At 27.4% G+C, this 19,122-nt stretch overlaps 1 protein-coding gene across 1 annotated transcript in view; it reads right to left on the bottom strand.

Annotated features, from left to right (window-relative positions):
• LOC136985099 (AP2-associated protein kinase 1-like) overlaps positions 1-19,122 on the bottom strand; it is a 66,475-nt gene that overhangs the window by 26,143 nt on the left and 21,210 nt on the right. The window contains exons 2-3 of the mRNA XM_067282302.1: positions 6,264-6,434; positions 1,449-1,567 (exon numbers count right to left, since the gene is read on the bottom strand). Coding sequence (XP_067138403.1) covers positions 1,449-1,567; positions 6,264-6,387 — 243 coding nt within the window. The 5' untranslated portion in view covers positions 6,388-6,434. The remainder of the gene's footprint in view (positions 1-1,448; positions 1,568-6,263; positions 6,435-19,122) is intronic.

Below are 19,122 nucleotides of genomic sequence, written 5' to 3'. Positions count from 1 at the left end.
GTTCAGCCATATCCCCAATGGGAGAAGCTGGGTTTTCTAGCAAAATCTTAGTTGAAATATGAAAGTCAAATATGATTAGTTCAATAAATAATAAAAAATACTCAATAATTGTTGTCAATAAAATTAGTTTAATTAGAATTAGTTACTTATTTTCCAGAATGGATATTGCTACTGCCTATCTAATGCCAGGTATCCATCAAATTTTACTACAATAGTGAGAGTCTGGGAAGGGTCTGAACCTCCCATTAAAATTCATGTTAAATATTTTTTAATAAAACAAAGAGAGAGAGAGAGAGAGAGAGAGAATTTTTTTTTGTATGAAAAACACAACATGAACATATAAACAATATAAGAATTTAAGTTATAAGATTCAACCATCTTCAGTTGGGATCAGATGAAACATCAATTTTGACCTCTCTGAGTAAGTTAAAAATCCCATTACACTTAGCAAAGGGTGAGTAATCACTTAAAAAGTGAGAACAAGGAAAAAAATCAGAATGAAAAATCAGGACAGAAAATGATAAAAAACCCTGAAATTCAAGGATGCAACAACTACTCCTCCTGAATATTCCAAAGGTTGGATCATTTATTGTGTGAGTGTCTTGTGCCTGTCTTCATCTCACTTCCTTGAATCAGCATCTTCCCATCACCAGAATTTGACCACATCACCTCGGAGCCATCAAAACATCAAAGGAAAAATCACTCACTAACCAAGGACACTCCCTTCATTTGCGACTATGTTGAAAAAAATCCCAGATGCCATTACAGATGTTGAACTTCCAAGATTGCAGAAGTCTTCTAAGCTCCTTTTATGACAAATAAACAGTTTGTTGTAACCATTGAGTCTGTCTCAGTACCAGTTGCACCCATGTATGAGCTTTCACCCCTTGTTCCAAACTTAGCTTCCCCTTTCTGCAACTACACAATGTTACTTTATTTACAATGTCCCAATTTCAATTTTAAACTTATGGCAACTCTACACTCAGATAAATATCCTGAACTTAATGAAACATATAATCATTTACATAAAGATAATGCAAAGCTCCATATTATTAAAGCCATGTTTAGCATGTTTAGCCAAAATAAATTTGAATGACTTCCTCATATAGCCTAAATCTTAGATCTTGTGTACTGTTCTTACACCAATACTGCACAAAATCAATATTTTCAATCATCAAGAATACAAATATTGGGAAGATGTGAATTAAAAAAATACTAAAGAACTCTATTACTAACTACTTGAATAGTAGTGAAATGCTAACACATGTTACATATCATGAAAAGAAGAAAAAATAAAAACACTTTTCTGTTGCACAATGCTACAATGAATAATAGAAAACATTACTATCACTTTGTCATAGAAGAATGGTCAATAATTATGTGTTAGTTGTTTTACTATTCTGATAATTAATAATTTAATCTAATTGAATACTAAAAATAATACTTACTGCTATTTGTATCTCTCTCTTACAAACATTCAAGTCATGTTCATTGTTCACAAACATGCGCTTAAGTGCATATTTCACATTATTGGTAGCCTTCACAAGAAATACAAGAGCAAATCCACCTGTAGAAGTATTAAAAAAAATTTGACTTTTATAAATAAACAAATTTTCTTGTGTATTTTAAAATGATAAATGAATGATATAATAATAATATACTTTAACATTAAAGTCATACATACATACATGCATATTACAGTCAAACCCAAAATCTGTTAGAATCCAAACTAACTAGGCAAAATTATGATTAATGAAAGATCTTAGTTAAATCTACAATTAACTACGAGGCGTGTTTTTAAAGTAAGTACCGTTTTGAAATATAAAAAAACAAGCAAACATTTTTAACAAAACTTTTATTTATGTGAAAGCCCATATTTTACACTACTTTTCTACATAATTCCCATTAATATTGAGACACTTATCGTATCGTGGGACCAGCTTTTGTATTCCATCCTCAAAGAATGTTGCCGCCTGATGAGACAACCACTGCAGAACGGTCGTTTTGACTTCGTCGTGATTGTTATGGCGCTGCCCTGCCAGATGTCTGTTCTCTTTCACTCTAGTGAAAGAGAACAGACGATTCACAATTGAAAAAGAGGACTGTCTACAGTCCACTTTTTCAATCAAATCGTCGATAATGACTGAAGGTCGCCCACTTCGTTCCTCATCGTGAATGTTTGTGCGGCCATTACTAAAGGCCCTAACCCATTTTCGTACCATTCCATCACTCATAACGCTTTCACCATAAACTTCACTGATTTGGCAATGAATTTCAGCCGCTTTCGAGCCTTTAGCACTGAGAAAACGAATAATGGCACGCACTTCGCAGTCGGCGGGATTCTCAATGAGCGGCGGCATTTCAATAATACGCAAACAACAGTAAACACAGTCGATTGGCTCCGTAATGGCGTTTGTGGCTTCCCAACAGATGTAAGTACACAGCGCGCATGCACTAAGTGCCGACTGCAGCACTCCAGCAGCGTTATATTAAAACGATACTTTAAAAACACGCCTCGTAGATGTAGGGAATGCAGTTGACATCAATAGTATTCACTAAAAACTCTGTACTTAATATCTAGTAGTAAGAAACAGTACTAAAAATTTCTCACCATTAAAATACAATGTTAGTAAAAACTAGATATAACTAGGGAAAAAAATTAACAATTGTAATTGGCAAAAATACTATTACGTATAATATTTTAATAATTATTATTAGTAAGCAATCTACACTCTTTGTTCCTCATTTATTTATTACTAAATATGATGAACTAGCCACTCAACTAAGTTACTTAATGCTCCTTTAACAGCATTTTAAAAAGATTACTAACATTTTTGACCTAGTTAACAGGCCATTCTCGAGTGTGGACAGTCAAAAGGTGAATTATTCCACTTTCACTGTCCACACCCAAGTTGAAAATGTTAACATTCATTTAACTTAGAAAAAGATAATTTATACCACTCTCTGTTGGCATTGTGTAAAAATAATTTATTTTGCAAGTACTTTCAACGGTATATAACTGTCCTCTTCAGGCAGAATTGTTCATAGAGAACAAAACATTTGAAATTCAAGAAAAAGAACCCAAACATCAACCAACATTTCTTCAAATTGCTTGTCCTGCATGCATATAGAAAATTTAAATTACACATATACAATTTACAAAATTATACAACACAAAAATACTTAACTTCACCACACACCAGGTTAAATATATGTCACAGGATCGACTTACTTTAACCAAATAACCAGAGTGCTTATGTTCAATAACTGCAAATGCTTTTGAAGCCCCTTCTGGGCTCTTCCTCAGGCTTCTACCTTCATTCCATACAAGCTGGCCATTAATATTCGAACACAGTTTGAAAGTATTCGAATCCAGGATACCCCATGCGCATGCACTCCAAGACTTTTAAATATTGAACAACACGATGAGTTTCAAAATGTGTATGCATTCCACTTTACATCTGATTGCAAAATTAAATACTATTGTCCATTAGGACCTGCCATGCCACTGAAAGGGACATCTCCTCTTTAAAATTAATGCAGGTGGTTCTGCATCCAGCCTTAAATATTTCAATTGCCTCCAACCATTTGAGGTGTTCCAGGTGGGCAGAGCTGAGGATAATATGTGTTCTGGTGAAGTTTGCCATAATATCTGGATCTGTTGCATGGTGGCATTGTTGAGATGGAATTCTCCCACACTAGATATACCTGAGTTGTGGATAACACTGTTTAATCTTCTAAAGTTGTAAATCACACGGCATCTGATAAAACCTCACATAGCAGCATTGCATTGCTATACATTTATTATTTGTTTATTGACTTTTAATTTATTATTATTTATGCATTTTATTTTATCCCAATTTTATTCTTGATGTTTTTCTTTTACATATATCATATTTTTGTATAATCTTGTAAATTGCATATGTATAATTTAAATTTTCTATGTGCATGAAGGACAAGCAATTTTAAGAAATGTTGGTTGATGTTTGAGTTCTTTTTCTTGAATTTCAAATGTTTTGTTCTTTATGAACAATTCTGCCTGAAGAGGACAGTTATATATTGTCGTAGTACTCGCAAAAGAAATTATTTTTACATAACACCGATAGACAGTGGTATACATTATCTTTTTCTATTAATATTCGGTATGTATAGCTATTTAAAACTTGTATTACTAATATGGAAACTGTGAAGAATCATTTAACTTCATCCACTGTTAAAAGTTCATTAATTAATTCAGTTCATTTATTAGAACAAGCCATTCTATCATGGCATTTCAAGATGTAAAGATTTCCTTGTTTCTTGAAAAAGCATTGCTTTGAAGTACAGTACAGTCCTCCTTGCATACATACATAGTAAATGAACCATTGTCCCATTCATATGCTGAATTTCTTGTTGCATTCCTCAGCAAAATACTCATATTGTACCTGTTTTCAAATCAAGAAAACTGAAAGAATGGGTATGATAAGTTCCTTGGCAGTTTGGAGGAACCACAGAACTTGTTATACCACTGACAACCCACTCTCAAACATTAGAAAAGAGAGTAGTGACCTTAACTCATGGTTCTGGTCATTACCCTCTCTAAAATCAGGTAAGATAACTGAATTATTTTATGATTTATATTAAAAGCCAAATGATTGCTGAATTATATCAGGCTATATTACTATTACTATTAATTAAATTCTAAGTAATTTGGCAGTAGAAGAGGCATGAGGTGCCATCTCTTGCTAAATTTAATAATTATAATTAAATTAGAATTTTAATAATTAATTTAGAAGATTCTGGAGGAAAAGAATTGAAGTGGATCGTGAACTCACAACTCCCACTTACTATACGATTGCATCGCCAGTTATGCTAACTAGACTTTCACATTCAATCCTTTCTTCCAGAACTATTAATATAGATATAACCATACTTGGTTACCTACAGCACCTGCTAGAGACAACTCTGCACCCACCATGGCACTCAGCCAGCTATCTTTTCTACCCCAGCATGGTGTGTATACATATATACAAATGTTAACATCTAAAACTCAACAGTAGTTACATATTTGGTTTTAATAAATAACTATCAGGTTTTAGTTGTTGATTTATATTAATTGTCAAACCAGATAATTTTTTTAATTATTTTAATCTTCTATTTAATTAATAGTATGTGGATAGTTGACTTTCACATGTATATCCTATTTCTAATATAATGTATTGTATCTTATTTTATCTATTTATTAACATATATATTAGTAATGCCAAAAGGCAGGTGATAACTATTCCCAAGAAAATTAAAATGAAAGAATCAAATAAAAGTACAAAAACAATCAATATACAATAAAATAAAATGTATAAACTAAAAATCTCAATCTTAGTTATGTCTTATTTAGTTATTTTAAATTTGGTCTTTAATTTCAAACGTCTGAAATGTCTTTAAATTACAGAAATAACAGAAGTGATTTAAAAGTACTTAAAATAAAAATAAAATTACATAAAAAAATATAGGAATTATATGAAATTTTTGTAATCCTTTTACGTAAACGTACAGTTATGCACTGTCTTTGAATTTTCAATGTTCAAATAGACTTTGATCATTATCACAAAGTTTCTGTTTACTCAAGAAGACATGCTTTTTGAGTCAAACAAAACTATTTTCACTATAAACTCAAAATTTATAGTTTTAATAAACTAAACTACGGGATTTGTTTTATATTTTATATTTATATAAAATATATAATATTTTACAAATTGTAGTAAATTTAAAGAGATGATAATAGATTTGAACATTTTATAAAACTTTCTTTTATATTTTTAACACAATAAAAAAAAATATTAAAGTATTAGAGATAATTATTTTGTAAAATCATAAAAATTTGATTTAAATGATAATTTAAATGTAACTATTTTACATGAAAATAGTTTTAAAATGAATAAATATACTTTAACTTTAAATGTCATTGCATAAATAAAAAATAAGTATTTATTTGTATAGTAATAAAATTAAATGGAAAGGTTTATAAATAATATATTTATTTCATTAGAAATGCAACTATTTCTACATATGGTAAAAAATTCATTTTGTTAACACAGCTACATCAAAAACTCATATTAGAAATTTTTTTTCTCTAAAATAACAGCTGGTGTTTATATTAAAAGTGGTTACAAACTTCCTGTTTATTTTGTAAGATTTAAAATAAATTATATTGGCATTTTTACAATAATTTAAAAAGTTATTAAAAAAATCTACCTAACTAAAGTTGACTAGATTAAAATGCTTACCTTCAGCAATTACATCATCTACAGTAACATTAAACTTTCCTACAGTAAATGTTTTACCAATGAAGGTATTAGTTTCTTTTGTAGATATTTCATTTTTAGTTTCAAATTTAAAAAATTTCTTCATCGTGTGAATAAATGAGGCATTAATAACTCTTGGGAAAATTCACATCCCTGAAAAATAAAATCATTATTCCTAAATTATATAATATAACTTTAAATATATTATTATTTTTTTAGATTTAAAAATCGAGATTTGTTTCTAAAATAATACAATTTTAATTGTATTTAATACTTAATAAGGAAGTCCACCTATAGCTTACACAAAAATAATTTCCACGAGTAAAATTATTGTCAAGTGAAGACTACATTTAATAAAGGAAATGATTCAATTATTTCCTGTAATTTCTAATTTAATTGATAAATTTCAAATTTTATATAAATTTATTAGATTTATTTTTTGATTAAATTCAATTATTATTACATTTTTAACAACAATTTATATTAAGAATTTATATTCACAAAACGTTAATAATTATATGATTATTATTCATGAGCAGTGTTTGTAAATTTGAACTGTATATTATTATTATTGTAAGAATATAAGGAAAATTAACTTTATCAAATTTAAAATCAAAATAAATTAAAATTTATAACTTACTTTTTGCAATTTAAACAGAAAATATACTCAGAATTTTATTTAAATCAATAAATTAACTCAGTTTAATAACACAAACTCTTCGACACCTTTTTATACACAGCCGTTTTTTGCTACAATTTAAACGTTTTCAGTTATTTTTAATAACCTTTTTCAAAAACCGTTACAGTCGTTTAATAAAATTCTATAATTCATTAATAAATAAATTTATCAATACTTTTTATTTAATTAATAAATTGTAATCAAAATATTCAAAATCATGTTTTAAAATATATTTTAGCATTTGAAATAAGCATTCAAATATTCTTTTATAACCTTTAAATAAGATTTCATAACTATTAATACAACTAAAACCCAAACTAATTACCAAACATGAGCCTCAATTGCTAGATTTTCCTTGTTATATTACAGCTAGTTTTTAATTAATCATCATCAAAATTTGGCTAAAAGTAAATAGTTGGCTGCCATCTTACATAAATATTAATAATTAGAAACTAATTTTAAATTTTAATTAAATAATTTTGAAAATTCTGGAATAAAAGCAAAACTGATCTGGAATCAACTAAAATTAATATTTATATAAGATGGCTCAAATTTTAATAATAATTAATTTAATGAAGAAGTAATTAAGCTTTAACATAACCCAAAAATAATCCAGAGATTTAGGCTTATACTTATATAAATACTTTTTAGTAATTCAAAAATGTGATTCAAAGATATTATTTTTCATTAATATCTCTGATCTACAATACAAAGAAATTCTTTTTTTAATGAAATATTCAGATTATATTAGTACAATAAAAATTTTCTTCAAATATTTTGTCTGAATTATCAATATCAACAAAATTTGCTTTGTGTTAAAAATACAAAATAACTACCAAACAATAAAGTTAATTATTGTTTTATAAAATATATTATAATAACCTCATTGTAATCATTACCTTGTTAACATGAGATAGTTCATTAGTTCCAATGAACTAAAGAGCAATGCTGGTGGGAGCATAAGTAACCAGCAGGGTCATCTATCTAGAGTCAAGTATAGATGTACAGTACTAGTATACCTGAATGTGTGGATAACAAAACTGATAGTTCTGTCATTCTCACATTCAGGTATACTGGACAGGCATGCCTGTTCAGTTATGCCTGTCAGATATACCAGTGTCTGTGTATCAGTCTTAAGTAAGATCTATGGAAAGTAATAAAGCTAACAAGGAAACCATTAACACTTGCTCTCCTCAAATTGTTTGATTTTTTACTTTATTCAACTAATACATGGTATGGTAATTGTTGCCAATGCACAAGAGTTTGCAAGATATCAACATTTAAAGTTTTCTGTTTTGGTTATACTGAGTTTGTAAAAACAAATTTCAGGCAAGTATAGTCAAAAAGTAAGAAGGCTGATTGGCAAAGTCAATGTTGCAGCTTCCTGCCATTTTTTCTTTTGAATAATTAACACAGAACCAATTACCAATGTGTAGAAAACAAAAAACAATCTCTGCACAAATGTTTTCTAACTCCCAAGCTGTTCTTCAGGTGCAACGATGGTTACCCAATGGAACATCGTTCGAAACAAACATGAATTTATAAAAGTTTTTAAAAGAAAACATAATTTTAAAAACTTTTATAAATTAACATTTGTTCCAAATGATGTTCCATTAGGTAACCATTGTCACAGCTGAAGAACTCAGGAGTTAGAAAACATTTGTGCAGAGATTGTTTTTTTTTTCTACAACCAGTAATCAGTTCATATATATATATATATATATATATATATATATATTTGGCCAAAAACATGTTATTTTATATGGCCACAGAAGAGAACACAATTAAAATTCACTTGCGTCTTTTGTACCTATTGAGAGCATCAGTTTTTCTTCCAATGATATGCTTGCTATGCATTGAAATTGACTGAGGATACATCAACATTTTTAAATGTTAATAATATCTGCTTCCCTCAGATAACATAGAAAAAAACCATGCTCTTGTAAAGACGTTGTTTTTAATAAATGTACATAGTGTTAATTGGTGCTTTGTTTTAAATATTGTTTGATATTTACCATCTAAATATGTATAAAAATTTTCATTCACAACAAGATTCTCAGTTATAGTGATGAAATTATGATGCCAATATACTTTTGTATAATATACAAATAAAATTCCTTACAGAATTCTAGAGCAATTTTTGTTTATCCATTGAATAATAAATTAGTGTGTTTTTTACAGTTTTTAGTTTGAAAGTATATTATATTTATTTGCAATTATAAAATTATATGTTTTTAGTCTAATATATATAATAATTCATGACTGCATTATTACAAGAAAAGATTGCTTTAAAGAAAAATTTGAAAGAAAAGCAGGAAGCTGTGATATCAAACTTGCCAATTAGCCATCTTACTCATTCAACTACACTCGCCCATGATTAATTTTTACAAACTCAGTATATAACCAAAACAGAAAACTTTAAATGTTGATATCTTGCAAACCATCACACATGGACAAAAATTACATTATCATGTATTAGTTGGATAACTGTACTATAACATATTAAAGAATCAAACAGTTTGAGAATGGCAAGGATTGATGGACCCCTTGTAAGTGTGACCCTCAAGCAATCTGTCCCAGAATGTATAGCTACTGAACATTATCTGCTCTCTATGTTACAGACAGCTGATTTATAAACACTAGAGTTTAGGTATAAAAACACATCTGTGTTGTGGAGAAAAAAATTATTGTGAACATTCTCAGAATAACACCAACTAGATCATCTGGAATAACAAGGTCTGACCTTATGGGTTAAGCAGATAGCCATGTTTAAAACAATCTGCCACAATCTCCCTTGGACACAAGTGATAAACACAAAACTGACAAGTACCACTCAGTGCCAGGATCACTATTATGCTCACAAACAACCCAACCAAAGTGCTTCAATGGCAATCCAGTCACTGACCACCAAGGTCAGAAAACCATGCTTCAACCTCTGGACATAAGCATTGAATAAATTCATTATCGTTTGCATATACCACATCATCAGAAAACTTGAAACAGACATGAAGCATGCAGGCAACTATCATACATAATAAATTCAGACAATACTACATCTCACTGTTAGGGAACAAAGTTATTGATCATAAAAGAACAATTATACAAATTACACACTTTATTTCAGAGACACTCAAAAATATCAAAGTTGAGAACAAAAATGTGTCCAAACATCAATAACTACGATACAAATGTGTAAAATAAATCCTATGCTTGATTGGTCACTCATCCAGGACTACAAAACTATGTCAAGTACTAGAACACCTGGGCACTTAACAAAAAATGTGCTACTAGATTCAATCTTCAGTTGGGCAACCATGGTTGAAGGACCATAAAAACAACTAAAATATACAATTTCTGAAAATAAGGAAGTTGCGACAAATCAAAAATGTCTTATATAAGTGAAGGGGTTATATAGGCAAATTATGAAAAAATTTTGTATTTAAAATGTATATTTGTAATCTAATATAGGAATAGTATGTTTAGTTTGCTGAAGAGAAGATGAAAATCCTGAAAAACATCCCAAGTCTATTTTAAACAGTAAGATTTAATAGTGTGTCAAAGTACAGTACCTCTATATATGGTGTCTGTTTTATACATGACCAAGTATATTCAAAATCTGTTATTTTTGCCATCTCACAAACTATTTATGCATTAAAATAAAACTGGGATTATTAATAAAATTTTAACTTTAAAATAAATGTAATTTTTAAAATCAAATCTTAGTAAGAACACACAATTTTTAATTTAGTGCATTTAAACTGGTATGTTAACTTCATTATTCAAACATTGAAAATGGAAATAAGAAATTAGGCCTATTTCAATTTTTAAACAAAATTAATTGCATATAAATAGTAAAACAATTTTAAGCATAATTAATTTTATGAGAAAAATTATAAATTTAAAATACTTAATATTAACAAAAATATAATTTTAAATTCAAAATTAAATATGAATAAAAACTGAAATATTAGTTATAAATATATCAACATATCCCAAACTTTTAATAAGGCAAGAAAAAATCTTGAAAAATTTTCTTCACCCAGTAAAAATTTTGTTAATATAAAACTTATCAATGTAAGAGTGACCTACTTTAATAAAACATACATCAAAAGATAACTGTCAAGGTTACTTTTAAATATTTTAATCAATAACAATACTAATATACCCTTCAGTTTTCTTATCAGAAACTTAAAAAATTCACGTTCATTTAATAGATGAGTTTAGAGAAGAAAAATATCGCTTAATTACAAAGCAAATCAAAAATTTTTTCCATAACTATCAAAGACTACAAAAACATTTTAAATATAATTACTTCATAGATAATCACTTAATAATGACAATGAAAGTAAACTATTTAAGCACCGATAACCTTAAAATGATAACTTCTTTTAATAAATTTATTTAGTATGAATTAAAATTTTTTTAATAATCACGAGCAAAAATCGAGCTAAAATTAAACTTAACTTTCGTTAAACATGAAACACAAACAAATAATTTTATTGTTAAACCAATTAACTTTGGTTTGCAGATAACATGCAGATCCATCTGAAAATATTAATAAAAATTTAATCATTTTTTCAGTATTTAGATTCCGAAATGAAATTAATTTAAAGTTAAATTGCTATATAATAAAATAAAACTTTCATATAAAGTTATTAACACAAAATATGAACTTATTTTGGTTGCATGAGTATGATCTCATACATGTTTGTTTGTACACATGACTTATACCACTGTAAATAAATAAATAATCATTTCTCCATTTTCTTATTACAGTAACTTAACAATTACATTTAAGTAACTATAATTTTGGATATAGCTACATATTTGATATTGTGTTTATCTGATCTATATAATTAAGAATTTATTGCAATTGATGTATTAAAAAAATAAAATACTAATGCATTATCTCATATCTTATACAATTCTAATATTGTCAATCAAAAGAAATTAAAAATAATATATTAATCTAAGTAATTTTCATCTCAAATAAAATTAAAAATTAAATTTTTTAGACACAGTGGGGGAAAAATTATGTAAACATATGTTTGATAAAATGATAAATAATTTTCTTTCTTTCACACAACTTATATCATCTTATCAATTAATAAGTATTCCATCAATGTATGACTTGCCTTATCATAAAAGCATTATGAAATAAATCTTTGATTATAAATTTGCTATAGCATCTTTCTTTACAAATTAGCCATATGAACTATAGTTTCAAAAACAGCCAAATCCACAATTTCAAAAAAAAATTCGATTATTTTACCTTATTACTTGAGAAAGGCAGAAAAATACAATTGTTATAAGTTTCTAAACTAGCCACAAAATAGAAAAAAAATGATGAAAATTGATATAGTTTCAAAATCAGCAATATACACAGCCATTATGTTTCAAATCTGAAAAATTAATGTTAGTGAACTTTGTCAGTTTTGAAACTAAACACCATATTTCATTTACGTATTTTGATTAATACCCTCTCCAATATAGTTTCAACTACTTTTCTTTTGCAGCAACATAAAATAAATTACATTTTGAGCTTCATATTAAATTATATAACAATTTAACTTTACTTTGCAACACAATTCTGATAATTTAAATACATTTATTCCTAATTAGCACACATCAGAAAATATTTCATTTTCTGATCTTTCTCAAAACATAATGCAAAACTACAGGTCTTATCAGATTTAAATAGTTCAAAATTCTTAAATCTAATGAATAATTTAAAATAAAAAATAAACTTTTAAATTATTTAGTCTAATCTAAATTTATATCTAATTATTAAATTTGGAACAAGATGAAAGTCTAACTGCCTACCTTTTAGTCAAGTTACATTGTTTAGCCAATCACTTTATAACCAAAATGTAATCCAGCAATAGTTATTTGAACAATCAAATAAATATATTTCTATATAGAACTAATAATAATAATGAGAACAATTTTAAAAATTATGAAACAAATGAACGTAAATGCCAACAAGACTGTTTTATTTGGAGATGCTTCAATTGTTTCAGTTCAATAGTATATGAAATGAATAATTTGGAGTTGTGCTCCATCCTCATCAAGGTTTTCATAGTCCTTAAAATTTTTTGTATTAAATTTCTTTAAATTCTCCATTACCATAAGTTTCAAAATTAAACGCCCAAACAAAATGAAACACACTAGGGATCCTAAGTGTGTTGTTTTGTTTAAGTGATTAATTTAATGAAAGCAATGAATCGTATAAATGTAATAAACAGTCACAAACAAAACCTTTTTACCAGTGTTGTACTTGACACAAAAACCTACTAAAATTTTCAGTAAGTACAACACTGGTAAAAAAGTTTTGTTTGTGACTGTTTATTACTCACTCCAGTGTTAATAGTTAGAAGATATTTATTTTGTGTCATAAATGTATTATACTGTTCACATATATCAGCATATCAGAAAATGATAAATGGAAGCTTTTAGTTATTGTAAAAGTACAAAGCCTTGAAACTTTATGGACCTTAAAATGAACAGTTTAGCAGTTCTTTATACCAATAAGAATGCATACATGATTCTGAAACTTAACTCTATGTGAACTTTCCATAACTGGGGCAGCTGCTTAATTAGACCAACTTGTTCACATCTCAATGTATACCAATTAATCCAAAATCCACTGTATTTTAAGTTTAGAGAAGCAATTATATATAAATGCATACACACACACAAGCGCACACACACACAAACTATGAATAAAGATAATGATCAAAGAAATTACTCTAAAAAATAAATATATTATGTAATTGATAAATAGATCAAGAATATGACAGTTGACTGCCATGATTTTTACCAGTGGTTTCCAAATTGGATGCTATCATCCCTGGCGATAGTGAGTAAATCTGGGGAAAAGAGAAATAAGGAGGTGGAAGAGGCACTGGAAATAAGGTCCTGACTGAACAGCGACCATAAGCAAGGGTTCAGGTCACTGACAACCTTTCCCTTTTCTCTGTTAAAAAGAGTAAGAGGAAACATTGCATTTAATGGTTTCCAGATGAGGAGATCAATGTATGATAAGGACACCAACTGTGACATTTATAGAAAAGCCTTTCGACTCTGCAATTCAAGTCAAAAGTTAGTTAATATCTGAAAAAGTTATGATGAGCATACAATTCCTTTTTCTTACTTCAAATTCAGGCCATATTTCTTTGATGACCTGATGGTAGTCATCAAAGAAATATGACCAGCATTAGCAAGAATGTGGCTATCTAGTATAACAATGCTAGACCATACACATCTTTGACACTTAGTAAAAATTCTTGAAATTTGGATGAGATGTTTTGTGCCACACACATCTGTCAATTTTGAGCCTTCAGATTACAACTTAGATCCTTCTGTAATTGCATCAGCATTAACCACAAAATATAACCCGTTAACTATGCAGTACATATTTATGATTCTAATATCTTCATTCTTCTAAACTGATCTTCAGGAGATATTTGAATTTTATAATTTAAAAAGAACAAAGCTGCCACCTATTCTCTGGTAAGTAGCAGCTTTGTTCTTTTTAAATTATAAAATTCAAATATTTTCTGAAGAAAGTTGATTAAGAAAACCGAACATATCAAAATAATAAAAATTTACTGCATAGTAAATGGTTATGTTTTGTGATTACAACAACTTATTCTAACTTCTACAGAATAGTTTGCATTAGCTCAATAAAATAGATGTGAGAAACCATTTAGGAACATTTTTTGAAGTATCCGGAATTCTTTGCATATGAAATAACGGATTTACCCAACAAACAGGCTAAAGTAACAGAAAATGAGCAATTATTTATTGTGACATCATCACAATGCCGGGCTGCAATTTTAAATCATATGTTTAATTTATTTAATTTAAAATATATGCTCTCCACCACAAACTAGTAGTGACTTATCCCTCTACATCATACTTTTTCTTTAACAATAGAACTGTGCCAGTTATCTATCTAACACTTTCAGATTAAGGAAAGATGGATGGATGGACAACAGTGAAAATTTAAAGATCTACAATTTTTTCAAATTTCAGCCCAACAAAGGTGCATATACTTTAGTAAAACAATTTTTAAAATTTAAGTATTATTTTCGTCTTTAAAAATCTACATCTAAAACTTTTTGGTTAACCTGTATATAACATTACAGTAATTTAAGATATTAAAATAATTAAAATAAGAATAAATTTAAGAAAGACCTCTAATAAAGAATGTTTATATTTATCTTTGTATAATAAATAACCCATAAAGTACAAAACATTTGCTCCCAACAAAAAACCAAAATAAAAAAATATATGTACTATCATATTTTAAAATAATTATTAGATATTCATCTTAAAATACTAACACATTTATAGAACTTAAAATCATTTTTGAAAATAAATTATGTAGGATGTTAATTTATAGAATAATTTATAGAAAAGACAGATACATAATTAAGTTCATAAATTTGGTTGTGTTTTAATGTTCTATTTATATTGTAAATTATGTTTTATTACCATCAAGTTTATATTAAATTATATAAACATACTGTTTAATTAGGCTATTTGCTTTAATTCTCGTTTGTACATTTCATGAACTTTAACTTTTTTTACCAATTGAAAATAATTGAATATTTGTTTCTTTATATATTGATTATTTTTACATTTGATTATTATTAAAACTTTAAGTTATTTTTTACTTATGACAAAAATTAACTCATTATGATTAAAAACAAAGAATTCAATGAGAATAAATTTTATTTTGAAATTACAACAATGGTTTTTTGTTTTATTTATGACAAAAATAAAATCAAAACTTTTAATTATGAATGTAAAAGAAAATGTTATTATAATTTAGCTGGAAAATGAATACTATAAAATTGTTATATGGTTTCATCTATTCATACTTCTCTTCGCAAAATATTAATTTTTATCCGAAATAACAAATATAAAAAAGTACACTTTACACAACCAGGTTTTAATCCCATTCAAATTTCAAAAAACATGATTATGAAAACATGTATATTTTAATTTTTTTTATTAAAAGTCAATCTGTAATATGATCTGTAAGTTCTCAAAAAGATTGCTTATTGCTTATCCAATGCAAATTTGATATACCCTGCATTTCTTTATGCAGCGCTCGAGAAGTGCTTTACAACAAACACACCGAAACTGCTTTCTAATTGGCCGAAACTGCTCGTGACGTCATTTCGCTACACTCGCTGGATAAAGAAACGCAGCCATACTAATATAGATCTCATCTAATATATATTATACATAAATACCGTATTTTACGAACTATAAGACACACTTTTTTCTTCGAAAAATTGCCTTCAAAATTCAGGTGCGTCTTATACTCCGTAGCATCTTATAGGTATTTAAAAAAAAAATTTGCTTAAAAATTAAAGTGCGTCTTATAGTCTGTAGCGTCTTATAGTCCGTAAAATACGGTATATATTTTATGAGTGTGTGTATATTTTCAGCAAATTGTCCAAACTGAATCATAAAATTTCTTAAAAGTAATTGCCATATTAAAAATTAATTTAAGAAAACTTAAAAATATATATATTTTTACTTACTATATTTTTTATTTGAAATTACAAATAAACTGCATATAGTGAACTAAATATTCGAATAATGATAATCAGAAAAGTATAACCGGATTAACTACTTATACTAATGTAACAAGGCATCTCTCTCCAGTAAATGCAAAACAACAAAAATTACAGAGTATAAAATAAAATGCTGAGTAATTATATATTAAATAGTTAATGACATTGGTACATTTGATAAAATACTAAATAGATAAAAGCATTACTCAACAAAACATACTATTATAATAGATAATTAATAAAAAGTGTAAAGACTGCCCAGTAATTAATAAGCTTAAAATATTTTAACCGAAACTAGACAAATTAAAAGTAGACTAAAATTCCGTATAAATTTTTTAGAAGAGTAAATAAACTGCAACTAAGGATATTTCAAAAATCTTGATATATAAATCAAATAGCAAATCTTAAATTTTATTTTATCATGACAATTTATACAAATATACACATGTAAAAAAGTATTTTTTTTTTTTGATGTGAAAATGTGTATTTTTATACGTTATATTAATTTACACAATTTATGTATGTTGCGCATATAAAATAATATAGTATATAAAATATCAAAATATTTTGTTTAGTAGACTGTAATGTTGTAATATAGACTATTTCTTGATATTTCTCAAAATTTTTTCATATTACACAAGAAAAAGATAAAAAATAAAAAGCATTTCTTTCAAATAAATATAAAATATGTAACTGCTGAATATTTTGGTCAAATATAAATAATTTAAACAACAGATTATAATGATCATACCATAATTATATGTATACAGATTGATAAATTAGTCAATCTCATATCATTTTTTAAAAAGTACTGTACATAGCAAATATTTCCTAATTCTTTAAAAAGTAAAAACCTAAGCAATAATTATTCTTAATGGGTATTGTCGTTATGATATTTTAACAAGTACCATTACTACACAAGTAAAACATTTAATCAATTTTAATCCATAAACATTCAGCATACAAAGCATAAGTTTCATATCCTTAAATTTAAGATTAATATAAATCAATAACATATAAAATCATTTATATTAAACTAGATATAACACTATAGGTATGAGACAAAACATTGCTTCACTAGAGTTTAAATAATTAAAAATTACACCCAGATTTCTCCTCTGAAAATACTGTTGAATAAATTAATAACTTCTTTTAGGAGTTATTAATGTATATGTTATGGACAAAGTGATTAATACAGGCATTATGAATAATGACCATCAAAATCAGGCATTGTAATAAATTTCAATAAATCAAATTGACCAGTCATTATGAATACTGCTATCACCTAGTCAGGCAAAGTGATAATAAGTTGAGGAGTGATCATACGACATACGCTAGCCAATCGACACTCAGTTGTGTGCGTATTGCATTTAGTACTGAATTTGGCGGTAGTCGCCACTGTTTGTGCTCTCGACAGATCCCTCCCGGAGGGGAGCTGCCGGCAGGCCACCGATTGTTTAACGTCACTAGTTATTTATTCACGGTAGTTCTTGAACACATGTATCAATATCTAGTAATGTTAAACAATTGGCGGCTCCCCTCCGGGAGAAATCCGTCGAGAGCACAGTCAGTCACGACCACTGCCAAGATGGTGCACATAGGTGAAATTTTGCCATTTAATTAATATAGTTAATTAAATGTAAAAGTAAATGTAAAATGTCCTGTAAAAGATTACATGTTCTTTTTAAAATAATTTGAAATAATTCACAAAAAATAAATATTTCTAAATGAAATAAGTGGAGGTTTTTTAATCAAATTTTAATTTCGGTACTAAACACGATATGCACACCCAACTGAGTGCCGATTAGCTAGTGTATGTCGGATGATGATTCCTCAACTTATTATCATCACTTTGCCCGACTAGATGATAGCAGTATTCATAATGACCGGTCAATTTGATAAATTAATCAATATTTATTACACTGCCCGCCCTTTTTGGTCATTATTCATAATGACCAGGCATTATGAATAATGCTCGATTAATCACTTTGTCCATAACATATATATAATTTTATGAATTAGTAAATGTTTGCAAGTGCCTTTTCCACTTTCAAATTATTACATGGTTACTATAGTTCTGGGACTTTTTTAAATTTGTAACATATCTGAAGATAAGTTTCTTTCCCTAAAGTACTGTTTTACTTGTGATTAATTGAAATAAAATTAGAATTGTATTAATAAATCTAATTTCCTTTGTTTTGATCTTTAAAGTTACACCTCGTCCTATACGCGAGTAAATACAGTAAATGGAGTTTTAATTGTAAAAGTAACTTTATTATTTACATATAAATCAAATGTAGAATAGATTAACAATTAATATACTAATTATTAAATGTGGTTCCAATTCATAACATGGAAGGAGACTATATATAAAAACAATAATATTTTAATTCATAAGAGAGAAATCTTAGGTAAAATATGACTTAATAAATACTTTTATATTAAATAATTAAATCAGAAAACTATTCAAGTTACAGAACCTAACAATAAGTTTAATAGTCATACAAAAGTGTTCTTAGAATTTGTTTTAATCTATCTTCATATCTTTACAATACAAACATAAAAATAT

Source organism: Centruroides vittatus, unplaced genomic scaffold (assembly GCF_030686945.1).
Source record: "Centruroides vittatus isolate TY-2023 unplaced genomic scaffold, ASM3068694v2 contig_950, whole genome shotgun sequence".
In the NCBI taxonomy this organism is placed as follows: domain Eukaryota; kingdom Metazoa; phylum Arthropoda; class Arachnida; order Scorpiones; family Buthidae; genus Centruroides; species Centruroides vittatus.
Note: the sequence above shows the minus strand (reverse complement) of the source record. Positions and strands in the feature narration are given on the sequence as shown.